The sequence below is a fragment of the Podarcis pityusensis genome (assembly GCF_964106645.2).
Source record: "Podarcis pityusensis genome assembly, chromosome: 9".
NCBI lineage: Eukaryota > Metazoa > Chordata > Lepidosauria > Squamata > Lacertidae > Podarcis > Podarcis pityusensis.
The window spans coordinates 65,171,080-65,185,431 of record NC_138034.1 but is presented as its reverse complement, the minus strand read 5'-3'; the positions used below and the strand labels follow the sequence as shown (position 1 = coordinate 65,185,431).

Sequence of the window (14,352 nt, the reverse complement as noted above, 5' to 3'; positions counted from 1 at the left end):
CTGGGTTTGGCCTACAAGGCCATTTTGAGCAAAACATGCCCACTCGTTGATCACCCGATGTTGCAAGATGTCAGGTGCAGAGATCTGCTATCTCCGACGTAAGCATGAAGTGCTAAGATCAGAGAGAAGTCTTACCTCATGTATTAGTGCTGAGCACCACAGTGCTACGATCAGAGATAAATTAATGGGCCCACAGTACTAAGACTGAAGATAAACTTCAGTCTTCTGCTTTTAAAATTTCCATTGAAATTTAAAAGCTGCAGTCCTAAAAACAACAACTATTTTTTTCTTCCTTTTTTGTGCTAGAGAGCCACACCCTTCAGCTTATAGAGTGGGGAATGGTGACTAGTAAGAAGTGTTCATCTCTTCAGATGTTATTCTCCCCTCATGATTCCACCTGCAAGAGGGTTGAATCCAATACTATTTATACTTAGAGTAGACCTACTGAAATCAATAGACATGGATAACTTAGATCCCTTGATTTCAGGGAGTAGGAATGAGTTGAGTATTGCAGAACTGGCAAAACTGATGGAAAGAACCCAGAACCAGCGAGACCAAGCATTCCAAAAGGACTGGTACAAATTTATATTATATTATATTATATTATATTATATTATATTATATTATATTATATTATATTATATTATACCTGAAAGACAAGTGTAAGCAATTAACATCATTAGCAGGGTTATTTGAAGATTTGTAAGATGAAATTGCTACCTATTCAGGTTGAGTAATGTAAAGTAATGTAAACCATCAGACGGGAGGAAGGGAAGTCGTTAGGCTCAGTTGAGCCAAAGAAATAAAATAAGAGGGTATGACGTTACGTAATGTGATTATATGTAAATAAATATCATGTATAGAAATGAGTCGAGTATGGCTCAGAGAAACTAGGAACAGCCCATGGGAGTCTACACCCTTTCGTCAACCAAGACACACATACAAACTCTGTCAATACAAGCTGTGATCACAGGGTAGTAGTAGTGTAAATTCTTAACAGTTGGATGTTGCACATCTCTCAAGGAGCAGAAGCCACCATTCTTTTTCAATAGGGTGTCTATTTTTTGCAGAAGTAATTAAAAAAGAAGAGCCGAGCCTTGAACTCCTTTTCCAAATCTACAAGTATGCAGGGCAATGCAAGTGTAGATATAGATATATTTATTTTCAATTTTGAACGGCGGCACTAATTACATACAAATCCCTGTGCTTAGAATACAATTCTGGCAAATGAAGGACCCCCACCTTGAACATTAGGCTGCCTAATAATGGAGGGTTATGCTTCATTTGACATAATTTCCTAGAGGGCAAAATACAGTGGCTAAGCATTCCGGTTACTACAGAATGTATAACAAGAGGCCCTCTTTCACAGTCAAAACATTGCTCATAAACTCATGAAGCAAAAGACAGTCGGTTGTTTTCAACCCACACTTCTACTTTAGCAGAAGATTATCCTTCCCTTGTCTTTAAGACATCACACAATTCCAGTTAGCTTTACTGGGTCGCACATTACTTCAACCATTACTTCCGTTTTTCTCAAAAACCCTCAATAAAGGCATTGATCTACCCGCGGTCTGAGCTGCAATTTTTGAAGAGGAAATAATAAGTCAAATTGTTCAACCAATAACCTGGGGTGGGAAGGAGATGCAGACCATTTGGTGATGTCTACATTAGAAATTTAAGACCGTTTCAAATTGGTTTAAATGGAAACTATGGGAGGAAATAGTTTTATGAACAAAGTAGAGCAGGAGTTGTAGTCCAATAACATCTAGAGTCATTCCTCAAATCCTGAGCTGGAGGTCTCTACCCTGACTACTTTCAGATAGCTACAGTTCCCGAGGTTTTCTGGATAAAGCCAGGAAGCTAAATCAGATTCATACCAGATTATGTTTACTGTGTAAACGTGCCCTTCAGAAACAAATAAAAAGACAGTGTAAATATAAATTGGGGAGAGGGTTTCTTTTCTACAGAGTCTAACTACATTTCCTACGTTTCCTTCTAGTGTCTCTGCTTTTCCTATCACAGCACTGAGTTTAATCACTTCTCGTTTTTAAATAATACCACAACAATAGTTTGCCAGCCAGCAGCAAACTCAAGGAAGAAACAAAACAAACGAAAAACCCCAACGACCCCAAAGGAATAATAATTAATCCCTTCCCCACGATAAATAAACGCAAATCTTAAGCAGCCCGTGTCACTTTGCCGTGAATGTTTCTTCTTCTCCCCAAGGAGGAAACCAAAGTTCTTAGATTCGCTGAGCAAAATATCAGCCCGAGACAGTTTTCCTTTCCATTCACCGCTCAAAACATGACGCAGTCGAAAAACGAGATGCCGGCAGTTGGAATGAAAGTTTGTTGGAGACTCCAGCCCACAAGTAGCAGCAAGTTGTTAATACAAAGGAGCAGCGAGGCGAAAGCTTTTTTTTTTAAAGGTGGTGATGGAATCCCATCCAGGTGTTTTGAAATGATTCAAAGAAGCGTCAGATCTTCAAACGGTTTTCCTCATCGCTGTCTTTTGATCAATCACCCAAAACAAACCAGTCACTTAATCTGATGATCCATCAGGTTTGAGAAGCCGGTCTGCTTGTTCTCGAGTTAACTTGCGGTTGTTCCTTAAGTTTAATAAAGTCCTGACATGTCTTAACTAGCTGCACAGCTCTTATAACTTAAAATGTCACTTGATTTAAAGAGGGAGGGAGGGGGAGGAAGGGGAAAATAAATAAGTGACATCAATAATGGCCTTCAATTAAAAAAATAATCCACGTCAGCACAGCAGCAGCAGCAGCAGCAGCAGCAGCAGCAGGAAGCCAGTCATGGATTAAACCCTTCCAAGAAGCGTTGACCTAAAAGACAGAGGAGTAGAGAGGACACTCATTAGGAACAGAGGTGGCTGGTAGGACAGGTGGGAGGCCAACAGCAGGTGGCGCCAAAACCAATGACAAATGAAGCCCAAACCAATGGCAGACACAGCCAATTAATTCAAGTTTTGTTCCAGTTCTCCTCCTTTCTACAAGGGGCAATATGGCATCTGAGGAGCTGACAGCGAAGACCACCCCATGAGCAGGAAGGACAACAAACTGAGGATATTAAGACAGCTCCCCATTGATTACGACACTGGGAAACCGCTCCACAGATTATCTCAGATGTTGCATTTGTTGGTCTCTCTCTGAACTGTCCACCAAATGGGTCTGGGTGTATTTTAGGGCTTGTGGCTCTCGGGAGCACAGTAGATTGGCAGCAACCTCAAAGGTGCTAAGCATCATCTTTCAAAAGTACAGAGCAGGCAGTGGGGAACCTCAGGTCTGGGTTAGGGCACAAGTGGCCCTCCAAATCTCTGTTTGGCCCTTGGGAGTTTCCTATAGCCACCCCCTCTCTTCCCAGGCTACGCCTGTCAATGGCCCTGCCCTAAGGTCGCACCAAAACGTTGTGCAACTTTCTCAGGCAAAAAGGTATTGCACTAGCAAGTTTCATTCCCCAACTGCCACTGGCATATGGTTTCATCTTTGCATGCCACAGTTCCTTAACTGGCAAAGGAGGGACAATAAGGGACTTTAACCAGTGCAGCCTTCCCTAACCTGGTAGGTAAAGTAAAGGTAAAGGGACCCCTGACCATTAGGTCCAGTCGTGGCCGACTCTGGGGTTGCAGCGCTCATCTCGCTTTATTGGCGGAGAGAGCCGGCGTACAGCTTCCGGGTCATGTGGCCGGCATGACTAAGCCGCTTCTGGCGAACCAGAGCAGCGCACGGAAACGCCGTTTACCTTCCCGCCAGAGCAGTACCTATTTATCTACTTGCACTCTGACGTGCTTTCAGACTGCTAGGTTGGCAGGAGCAGGGACCAAGCAATGGGAGCTCACCCCGTCGCGGGGATTCGAACCGCCGACCTTCTGATCGGCAAGTCCTAGGCTCTGTGGTTTAACCCACAGCGCCACCCACATCCCTTCCCTAACCTGGTACGCTCTAGCTATTGTTAGACTCCAGCTCCCATCATGTCCAATTGTTAAGGAATGATGGGAGTTGCAGCCTAGCAGCATACAAAAGGGCACCAGGCCTGAATCAGCACAAGAAGTCAATTTTAGGAGAATTTAGAAACATGCATGACTGACTGGACAAAAGCCTTCAAACAAGAAAGGGAAGGAAAATGGAAATCTGTCTGGGCAAAAAAATTAATTAAAAAAATGCATTCATTCCATTTTTAAAGATGAAAAAGGAGGTTCCTAATACATTGGGGATGGGTGGAAGGAACAAAAAAACAGGAAGAAGAAACAGCTTGTGTGCTAATACTTTGGGAAAGCCCAGAAATTAAATATGACTTTTTTTGGAAGCGAGTTCACACTGCGTCCATCTGTTGAGGCATGCAGCAGTGGAACACTTGGTATCGAAAGTGTCTTAGCGCTCAAGCAACTTTGCAGTCTGCTGATTTATCTGACGGCAATCCCCTTTGACACTGACCTGAGAGTCTTCCATCTGTCTTTTTCAATGTGGTTCTCGGGGCCTTCGCTCTCGTAGGAAGCCAAGTAAAGTGCTGCAGTCAGAAGAAACAGAACGTCGTCATTACAGGCATGCGAGCCAGCGTAGTGTAACGGGTAGTGTGTCGGACTGGGACCCGGGAGACCAGGGTTCGAAACCCCACTCAGCTCACTGGAAGACCTCCAGGGCAAGTCGCTCACTCTCAGCCTAACCTGCCTCACAGGGTCATTGTGGAGATTAAAATGAGGAGGGGGAGAATTGTGTTGAGCTCCCTGGCAAAGAAGTTGGACGCAAATGCAACAAATAAAATAGCTATTTTCCAGTCCTTGCCTCAGAGGATTTCATCAGCGTCTCAGCGCTTGGGGTAGGGGCCTTGTCACTTCCAAGTGTACAGTAACAAGGTCTGGATGGTAAAGGACCCTCTTATAATGATGTTTTTATTTAAAAAAACTGCTTGCAGAATATTCTATCCATCCTGATTTTCTGTAATGATTGTCCTCCTCTTACTATTTGTGGTTAGAATACTTGGCTATGGATTTTTGAATTATTGCAATTAATTACATGCCACCTTTCTATCTCAGTTGGGACATTCATGGCAGGCGACAACCATTATTTGAAGCACAGTCGCCGGATTTAAACAACCATTATTTCTAGACTTGCATTGTTTTAATTGTGAATCAAATGTTTTTCTGTTGCAGGGACTGTCTTGCTTCTTTATCCTGTGATTCAGGTGGACTTTCTTTCTTTCTTTCTTTCTTTCTTTCTTTCTTTCTTTCTTTCTTTCTTTCTTGAGCTATTATGTACCTTTATTCATTGATAAGAGCAAACCACTCCCCTTTGCGATTGGAAGCGGGGGTTGTTTTGATGATGCTATGGATACTAGCCAATCAGCACTGTACTAGCCTTTCATCACTAACTTGTAGTACTGTGGGTTTTTTGTACCCCTCTTCCCCAGAGACTCACAGGTGTATCAAATCTGCCCTTCTCCCAAGGGGCTACTTCCAACAAAGCTAGGGTGGTCTTCTGCATTTCCCAAAAAATAAATTGATAGATGACAGCAGGCGCACTGCACAATGACCAGAGTTTGCATATCTCTTACCATCCTCGCTGAAGACTGGGACGGTGAGCAGGTATGGAAGGATTTTCCGGTCTCTTTCAAAAGGGCACTCAACTTGTTTCCACGTCATAAACTCACTCACTTGTTTAGCCAGTTCCCAAAATTTCTGGAATTTAATAGAGGGCAGAGAAGGTCAGTAAAAACATGTCCACAAAAAGAAAACAAACCCAACAACTAATCAAAGTCTGAGTCAAGAAAAGAGAGGGATGCATGGTGTAAAATTTCAAATTAGCATTTCTGACAGCTGCGATAGAGGTAAAAAAGGTAAAGGGACCCCTGACCATTAGGTCCAGTCGTGGCCGACTCTGGGGTTGCGGCGCTCATCTCGCTTTACTGGCTGAGGGAGCCAGCATACAGCTTCCGGGTCATGTGGCCAGCAAGATTAAGCCGCTTCTGGCGAACCAGAGCAGCGCACGGAAATGCTGTTTACCTTCCCGCCAGAGCGGTACCTATTTATCTACTTGCACTTTGACGTGCTTTCGAACTGCTAGGTTGGCAGGAGCAGGGACCGAGCAACGGGAGCTCACCCCGTCGCGGGGATTCGAACCGCCGACCTTCTGATCAGCAAGCCCTAGACTCCGTGGTTTAGACCACAGCGCCACCCGCGTCCCTTACGATAGAGGTACACTTTTTCTGAAGTAAGAACTGATGACGCCACTTCACCCTTATATGATAGTGATTCTTCACCCTTAAGAGAGCTACAACTCCCAGGAAGTGGGCTTCATAATCTGTGAAAGGAATGGGGGTCTCCTAACAACTCTCAGCACCCTTAACAAACTTCAGTACCTAGGATTCTTTGGTGGAAGCCATGACGGTTTAAAATGGGAGAGCTCAGTTGGTAGAGAATGAGACCTTTAATCTCAGGGTCATGGGTTTGAGCCCCACATTGGGCAAAAGATTCCTACATTGAGGGATTGAACAAGATGACTGTCAGGGTCCCTTCCAACCATAACTGTCAACGTTTCCCTTTTTTAAAGGGAAATTCCCTTATTCCGAATAGGATTCCTCGCAAGAAAATGGAAAAGCTGACACCTATGCTTCCAACTCTACAATTCTATGATTCTGCTTGAAATGTATAGGGCAGATGTGGTCCTAAAACAGATGTAAAGAGAGAGAGGGGGAACCTGAATGCTTGTCTGTTTTTAGAGGAAGGGCATGGCCAACCAGGAGAAGTGAAAGAGACAAAGTCAGAGCAGACATTCTCCCCCCCAAAGGGTGGGGTCTTTGCCAACAGGACCCGGCAGCAGACACCAAATGATTAAGTCTAGACCTCCAGGACTAGTCATGCTCACAATTAGCATCAAGAGATGGGCAGCCAACCCTCCGGCAAGGCTTTCTGCTCACAGTTTAATTAGCAAAGCTTGTCAGTTAAAAAAATAAACCACACACAGACACATCGAGAAATTCCGAGCATGCTCTACTTACTTCGAAATTGACGTGACCGTTGGGCAGGCGGTTGGCGCAGCCCTCGTTGAGGAAGTAAATGTCCTTGATAAGCAGGCTGAAGAAAGGGATGACGATCTAAGGAAGAAGGGGAACAACGGGCTTAGTTAGCATCCTTTCCAGAAGGGAGGCAGCACAACAATGGGCAAAGTCAAGGTGTTCCAGTAAAAACTTGAAAACGGCTAATGCACGTAGCCTGGAGGCAAAGGAGCATTTCTAAGGTGCCTTATACAAAGTCTGACCTTTTTATTTATCTAGTTCAGCACCGTTGACGCTGTCTAGTAGCCTTCCCCTCCCTTTCAGCAGCGCTGAAGCTAGCATAATAGTGACACTGTTTGTCTAAGGCGCACACTCTTTTTCTACCAAAGGCCAGGGATCGGGGCGGAACACAAGTATTAATGAACTTATGAGTTGTTAAGTGTATTCTGAAAACTATGAACAACAAGACTGAAAGTGGTAATGCCTAGGAACTGCCATGGCATTGCCATCTTCCGAAACGCCTTCAAGGATCTTTCTTTACACTCCCCACAAATTCCTAAGGCCCAGCTGAAATTAAGCAGGACTGTGGCCAATCTTCAGCTGAAGGTTCCTCACTCTGGACGTATTTGCTCATTTATTTATTAAATTTATACCCTGGCTCTTCTTCCCAAAGGACCCCAGGGCAGCAAGCAACAAGTGAGCAAACATCTTAAAAACCAGCCCGATACAGCCGCACACTGGGAAACCTCAATTTAAAAGGCCTGATGAAAGAGAGAAGTCTTCGCTTGGCACCGAAAAGACAACAGAGATGAGGCCTAGTTGATATTCAAGCGGGGAGTGATTCCAAAGGACTGGTGCTGTGACAATATAAAGACCCAATTCCTATGTTGTGTGGAATGGACCTCTTAATAAAATGGTATCTGCAGGGGGCCACCATCTCCAGAGCACAGAGACTAGGGCTGGGCAATACCCGGTTTTCAACACAGTGATATATCAACAGCTAAACATCGTGATATACAAATATATCACAATGTCTGAAATAAGGGTGGATCTACGTAAATGAATGGGCTGTGATCTTTGCATAACACACACATGCACACATCATGATTCGCGATATGTTGTCAGGTCAAAAATAATGAAACCGATATCGTGATATGGACTTCAAACCAGTTTTGGATGATATATCGAAATATTGTCCAGCCCTAACAGCGACTGATTTGGTATATAAGGGGTGTCCTTCAGGTAATCTGGTCCCAAGTGTTATAGGATTTTGCACACCAGAACCAACTTCTTGAACTTAGCTTGGGAGCTAAATGGGAGCCAGTTTCCCTTTGGGTTTCCCATTGTATCTGGCATCCAAACACATGGGACACATATGCACAATATCAGTATAGTTCCAAACTTACAAGCTTATCATAAGAGTCTCAATACCTGATATATGAACCTTCCTCTTTTCCCACTTCACAACCTCAATTTCATGGGGTGTTGGACCATAATAATCTTTTCAACCCCCTCCTGTAGTTTCTACTGCTAGCATTCCTTTCCCACCAAAACAAACAACCCAACCCACAATTGATCATACAGGTAAAGGCTGCCTTTTTTAAAAGGTTCAGCTGAACTCCAGGATGTACTGCTTTCCTCAAAGTATAGAGATTTCAGAGAATATCTTTTGGCCGAGGAGCAGCCTGCAAAGCTTTCATCTTTCTGCCTTTCATCCGGAAAGAGCAAAGTGTTTGCTTCTCACTCTTTTCTAACTTTGCTCCATTTCTGGGGCAATGGAAACGAGAGAGAAAACCCACTAAGAAATTGATTCTCTGCAAAGACAGACATGGACAGGAATAACATCGCATTTCCCCATCAGGGTGGAAGTGGAAGGCTTGCCCAAATAATTAGTGTTCCAGCTTGATTCATTTGCATTATTAAAACACATGCCTGGGGAACATGTAGCCTTCAAGAAGTTGCTGAACTACAACTCCCATCATTCAAGACCAACAACCACATGGACTGGGGATGATGGAAGTTGGAGTCCAATGAAATTCTGCAAGGTTCCCCATCACCATGAAAAAGCCTTCCTTTCTGCTAGCTTAAAAACAGTAGAGCCTCTGACATCACCACTAGCCCTCACCTTTCATTTTTTAAAACGACAACGACAAATTCCTAGGCCTTAAGAATCACATGTATATGTTTGAAAGCGTGTGGGCAACGTATGGCAAAATATGAGGAGCCAAGGGATGGATAAAATAGATCCCTAATGGCGATGGACAGCGATATTGCATAGCTCCTTGCTTCTCCTCATGACTAGCCAAACCGGAATAAATTATCCAAAGTAAGAGAACTACCGGTATACAAATTGGCCTAGCTTGCATCATTTATACAAGTTGCAGAAGGGAGATTTCCTGGGCATGAAACTGTGATTACCTTGGCACAGTATTCAAGAGTATTTTTTAGTGCAAAGCACACAGAACCCTTTAGGACAGGCCAGATGTTACATTTCTCTATGAGAAAAGTGACAATCAGTGACCAAAAATGCACATTTACCCCCCAAGACAGTTCCCAGTTAGTAGGAAGCTGTGCTCCAGGCAGATGGCTTACCTGGTGCATACCTCCTAATAAGTAAATTTGATCCCTGGCCAACCGCAAATATGTTTGCAAATCATACCTTCTCTCTGTTGCTGTGTGCTGTCAAAGACCTCTGAGCTGCTCCTCGCAAAGCTGTGCGGTAATTGTAAAAATTGCTGGAAGGGTCCATTTGATGCTAGATTTAAAAAAAAAAGAATGGAAATGTTCACAACATTTCCATGCCATAGCAGACACTACGAAATTATTTAAAAGACCAGCATTTAATTCAGTGGAAGAGCACCGAATACAAAGCAGCAATTGGCCTGTTTTTAGATAGTTTTTCGTTTGCTGCTGGTGCTACCAATAATTTCATTGTTTTCTTCATCTGTAAACTGCTCTGAGGTTTGCTTACTTTTTACAATCAAGCGATATGTAAATTTTATGAAATAAACTAATAAAGCAGACAACCAGCAAAGGCTCATCCAAAATTCGAAAGAGAGACAGAGATGGATGGAGATAAGCCACTGTATAGCTCCATTCTTAGATAATCAGACGTTTGAGTCAGATAAGCTATTTGGAAGTAATAGGAAATTTAACAAATTGGGACCCATGTTCTGCATATTCGCCCATGGAATAGATTTTCAGTGTAATGTTCCTTTTAGTATATTATTTTGTTTTATTATGTTTGTGTTCTCTGCCCTGGGACCTTCAGGTGAAGGAGAGATTACAAACGTTCAAAATAAATAAATAAAGCGTTGCCCATCAAATGGCATATGGAAAGCATAGACTACTATAGATTTTTCTAATGGGCTAGGAGCTTCTCTTGTTGCTACACTGTGTGTAGTCATAACATTTTAAGATATTACCCACCCTCTCCAATCTTTAATGGAACTAGCATTAGGGACAGAAAAAATGCACAGAATAGGTACCGTATTTTTCGGACCATAGGACGCAGTTTTTCCGTCTTAAAAACTAAGGGGAAAAGTCTGTGCGTCCTATGGAGCGAATGCAGGGGGGGGGAGGCAGGCAGGAAAAGCCCCCAAGAGCCACACACAAGATTCGTGCGGCTCTTGCAGGCTTTTCCCAAGGAGGGAGAAGGGACTGACGCAGTCAGTCAGCCCCTTCTCCCTCCTCTAGAAAAGCCTTGTGCAATCTCTCCAGCCGGGGGGGGGGGGAGGGGAGGCTGCGCAAGGCTAAAGAGGAAGCCCGGGCAGCAAGCGTGATCCATCCCCTCGCTGCCCGGGCTTCCTCTCCAGCCGTGGGAGGCTGTGCAAGGCTAAAGAAGCCAACTTTTAAAAAATCTCTCTATCTCTACCTCTTTTTCTTTTTTTGTCCTTTTTCCACCCCCTTCTTTTCCTCTGGATCAGTGTTTTTATCTAGAGTAACGTTTTAGTTTGGAGGGGGGGATATTATAAAAAAGGAAACTTTGCAGCTTTTATTTTAGTATACAATAAAAACAGATTAAACAAAACACAAAAGAAGGAAATAGCACAGAAGAAGAAGAGAAAAGGGAAAGCCATTTACCAGAGGTAGGTCTTAACCCTTGCCTCACCTGGGAGCTTCTCTGGGCAGGAATTCCCTCGGCTTAAGTGGGGTGGGGGGAGAGTGGCAGGTAGGGGGGTACCTACCTAGACACTGAAGCCACATGTCTCTCCAATGAAAATTGGGAGTGGGCATTGTGTGAAGTGGCTGTGGATCTCCTGCCGCAGAAGTGTAGGACTGTATAGAGTTGGGAGGGCCACCCGAGGGTCATCTAGCCCAGCCCCCTCACAATGTAGGAATCACAGCTAAAGAACGCCAGGCAGATGGTCCCCCAACTGCTGCTTAAAAGCCTCCATTGGTGGAGACCCCCAACACCTTCCGAGGTCATAGAATTGCAGGGTTGGAAGGGAACCCCAGGAGTCACCTAGTCCAGCCCCGGTGGACAGCGGGCACGATCCATCCCGTTGCGCATGGCTAAAGATGCTGCTCAAGGCTAAAGAGGAAGCCAAGGCAGTGAGCGGGATGGATTGCGCTCGCTGCCTTGTCTTCTTCTTTAGCTGCGCTGGAGAGGTTTAGCTCCTGGCTGGAGAGGTTGCGCGGCTATGGATCCCGCTCACTGTCTTGGCTTCTTTGCTCTTTGGGGCTGGGGGGGGGGAACCCAGGCTTCCCCCGCAGCCCCGAGAAGCTCTGGGAGAAGCGGACAGGCTGCGCGCAGCCTGTCCCTTGCTCTTTGGGGCTGGGGGGGAATAATATTTTTTCCCTTGATTTCCCCCTCTAAAAACTAGGTGCGTCCTGTGGTCCGGTGCATCCAATAGAGCGAAAAATACGGTAAATATCTTTGCATAGATGATGACAACCACTTCTCTCTGTCCCACTGGCTGAAAAACAACTGGATAAACAAGATTTCAGGTGACCAAACCACATTTACCTCAAGAATGTCGAATTTGGCTGTCTTGACTTTTGACCAGGTTTTCTTTAGCCTGGAGACAGGGCTCATGTTCATCCCAGCTTTTAGTTCAAAAGGCCACAAGGAAGATGCAGAAATAAGAGCGAAAGAGCACATGATTATTCTGGACTAGATATATTTAAAAAGCAGGGGACAGGGAATTGAATATTTGCAAAGATAGCCATTCTGGACTCCTTACAGCATTATGAAGAAGTGACTAGAAAGTATTGGCGCTGCAGGTCTGGTAGCAAAAGCAGCCTCACATCCTTCTGTCCTCTGTCCTGAGAGTTGGGACTAAGGCTATGTGTACGCCAAACATTTAAAAGCACATTATTTCCCCCCAAAGAATCCTGGAAACTGTAGTTTGCAATTTCCAGCTCCTGTAACAAACTACAGCTCCCCAGATTCGCTTTTGATAGAAGTCAGATACTTTAAATGCAGGGTTTGTACACAGCGTAAAAGACAAAACTAAGCATCAGGAAGGGTTTGTTCCCAATCTTGCCTCTGCCATGGTGACCTTTGGCACCCCATTCTCTCTCGGCCTCAGTGCTTCCCTCCTCAAATTGGGGATAATACCAATGACTACAGGGTTGTTGTAAGGATTGCAGCTAGATAATGGATGTGAAGCAATCTGAACGATCATCGTATTTCTTAATCCTAGTGCGGATTGTGGCAATACAGAAGCACAATATTAAAATCAGTTAAAACAATTTGCAATCAAAAGAATTGCATGGGTCCTAACTGAAGATTCTGTGCAGTACAACTGGTAAGTATAATTATTATTATTCACTCTGCAAAGCAAGACCGTTCTATCCGGTTAGTGATATTACATTACAGAGCAGTTGTGTGGCAGGAGTGGGGAGACACAGGGTACAGTTGTTGGCAGCAACAATATAAATTTTCCCTGACCTATTGCCCCCCAGATGCTTCTGGCTAAGCTACAACTAGAGATTGGGAAGAAAGCCAGCTCAGTTTGACCATGCTCTCTGGGGCTGATGGGAGATGGAGTCTAACCACATCTGCAATGTCACAAGCTGGACAAGGCTTTGCCCAGATCTGGCCTGAATCAGACTGAGGTGAGCTAACTCATTCTCCAAACCAAGCACCCTTTAACAAGCAACAATTTAAAAATACCATGCGACTACGAAGGATTCCCATCTATACTTACAAATAATGGCCATTAATGAGTTGAAGTTGCCAATGTTAAAGCACTCCCGGGCCACGTCGATGAAGTACTCTATCATCCTCGCTCGGTGCTTTTTCTTCACAGGCTGAAAGAAAACAAACCCAAATGAGAATATATTTAAATTTTTTTTAAAAAATAATATTTATTATATTTTCCAAAAACACTAAAAAAAAGAAGAAAAAAAGAAAAAGAAAAACAATACAATACAACACATCAAATTAACAAAACAAAACAAAGACAATAAAATAAATCAAACAATTTCATTATCCCATCTTTCATTCACTTATTTCCACGACCTCCTCACACCTCCCTTTTTGTTTTCCACTTCTGTTAATTATTTCAGCAATTCCTTTCCATCTTCCTCTGTTTCCTATCCTATAATTATCTTAACTCATTCTAACCTTATTTTTTCCTTTAATACTCTATTAACCTATCTGTACTTAATTCCTTATAATATTTCTACTATATATATATAATATAATATATTTAATTTAATTTAATTTATTTCTTGTAGAGGAAGGGACAAATGAAGGGGGAAGTGCAGGTACATATGTCTATATCCAGAGGGTTCTTTTGTAACAGTACTCACTGGTAGAGAGTACCAGAACCTCTTTTTTTCTACCCATGACGGCCATTTTGTGCTGGCACCCACGGCACTTTCATGAGTGCCAACGCCTCATCTTTTTGCCAAAAAAATCACTGTCCCTACCATCTATGGCACTGTAATTTAACATTATTCAACAGATACAGTACAAGAACTTGCAACAGAAGGAGGACTTTAGGTTGTTCCATCAGCTCCATGCTTGGTATATTTGATCTATGTTCTAGTGGCTGTTTCAGAACTGACAGAAAATCACAACGGGACTCACATCTCACATTCAGTGGAGGGCTATCGAGGCCCTTCTGCTAACTTTAGCTAGGTACTTCAGGTTCGCACACATTTTATTATCTTTGGGTGAGCAAATTAAAATCATCCGAAAAAAGGATTTCGCACAGGGACTGAAATGTAGAGCTGATTAACACACATGTATTTGCAGGCCTGGCGACATTACCTGGCATCATTGGGGCTCATTGGCAGACCCAAATTGTTGGAGGGATATACTATTTCACACTAGAGAGAGGGCAGGGCATCATATTTTAAATTCTCCTCCATGTTAAAAACAAAACACCAAGTT

The 14,352-nt window shown here is 43.6% G+C and overlaps 1 protein-coding gene across 2 annotated transcripts in view; it reads right to left on the bottom strand.

The window, feature by feature from the left end:
- Positions 1–1,141: 1,141 nt before the first annotated feature.
- Positions 1,142–14,352, bottom strand: part of RASGEF1B (RasGEF domain family member 1B) — a 260,591-nt gene continuing 247,380 nt past the window's right edge. For both annotated transcript variants that reach the window (XM_081020922.1, XM_081020923.1), the window contains 7 exons: positions 13,160–13,262; positions 11,974–12,053; positions 9,664–9,759; positions 7,008–7,103; positions 5,565–5,688; positions 4,448–4,520; positions 1,142–2,839 (listed from right to left, as the gene is read on the bottom strand). In XM_081020922.1, the coding sequence (XP_080877048.1) occupies positions 2,815–2,839; positions 4,448–4,520; positions 5,565–5,688; positions 7,008–7,103; positions 9,664–9,759; positions 11,974–12,053; positions 13,160–13,262 (597 nt within the window). In that variant the 3' untranslated portion in view covers positions 1,142–2,814. The remainder of the gene's footprint in view (positions 2,840–4,447; positions 4,521–5,564; positions 5,689–7,007; positions 7,104–9,663; positions 9,760–11,973; positions 12,054–13,159; positions 13,263–14,352) is intronic.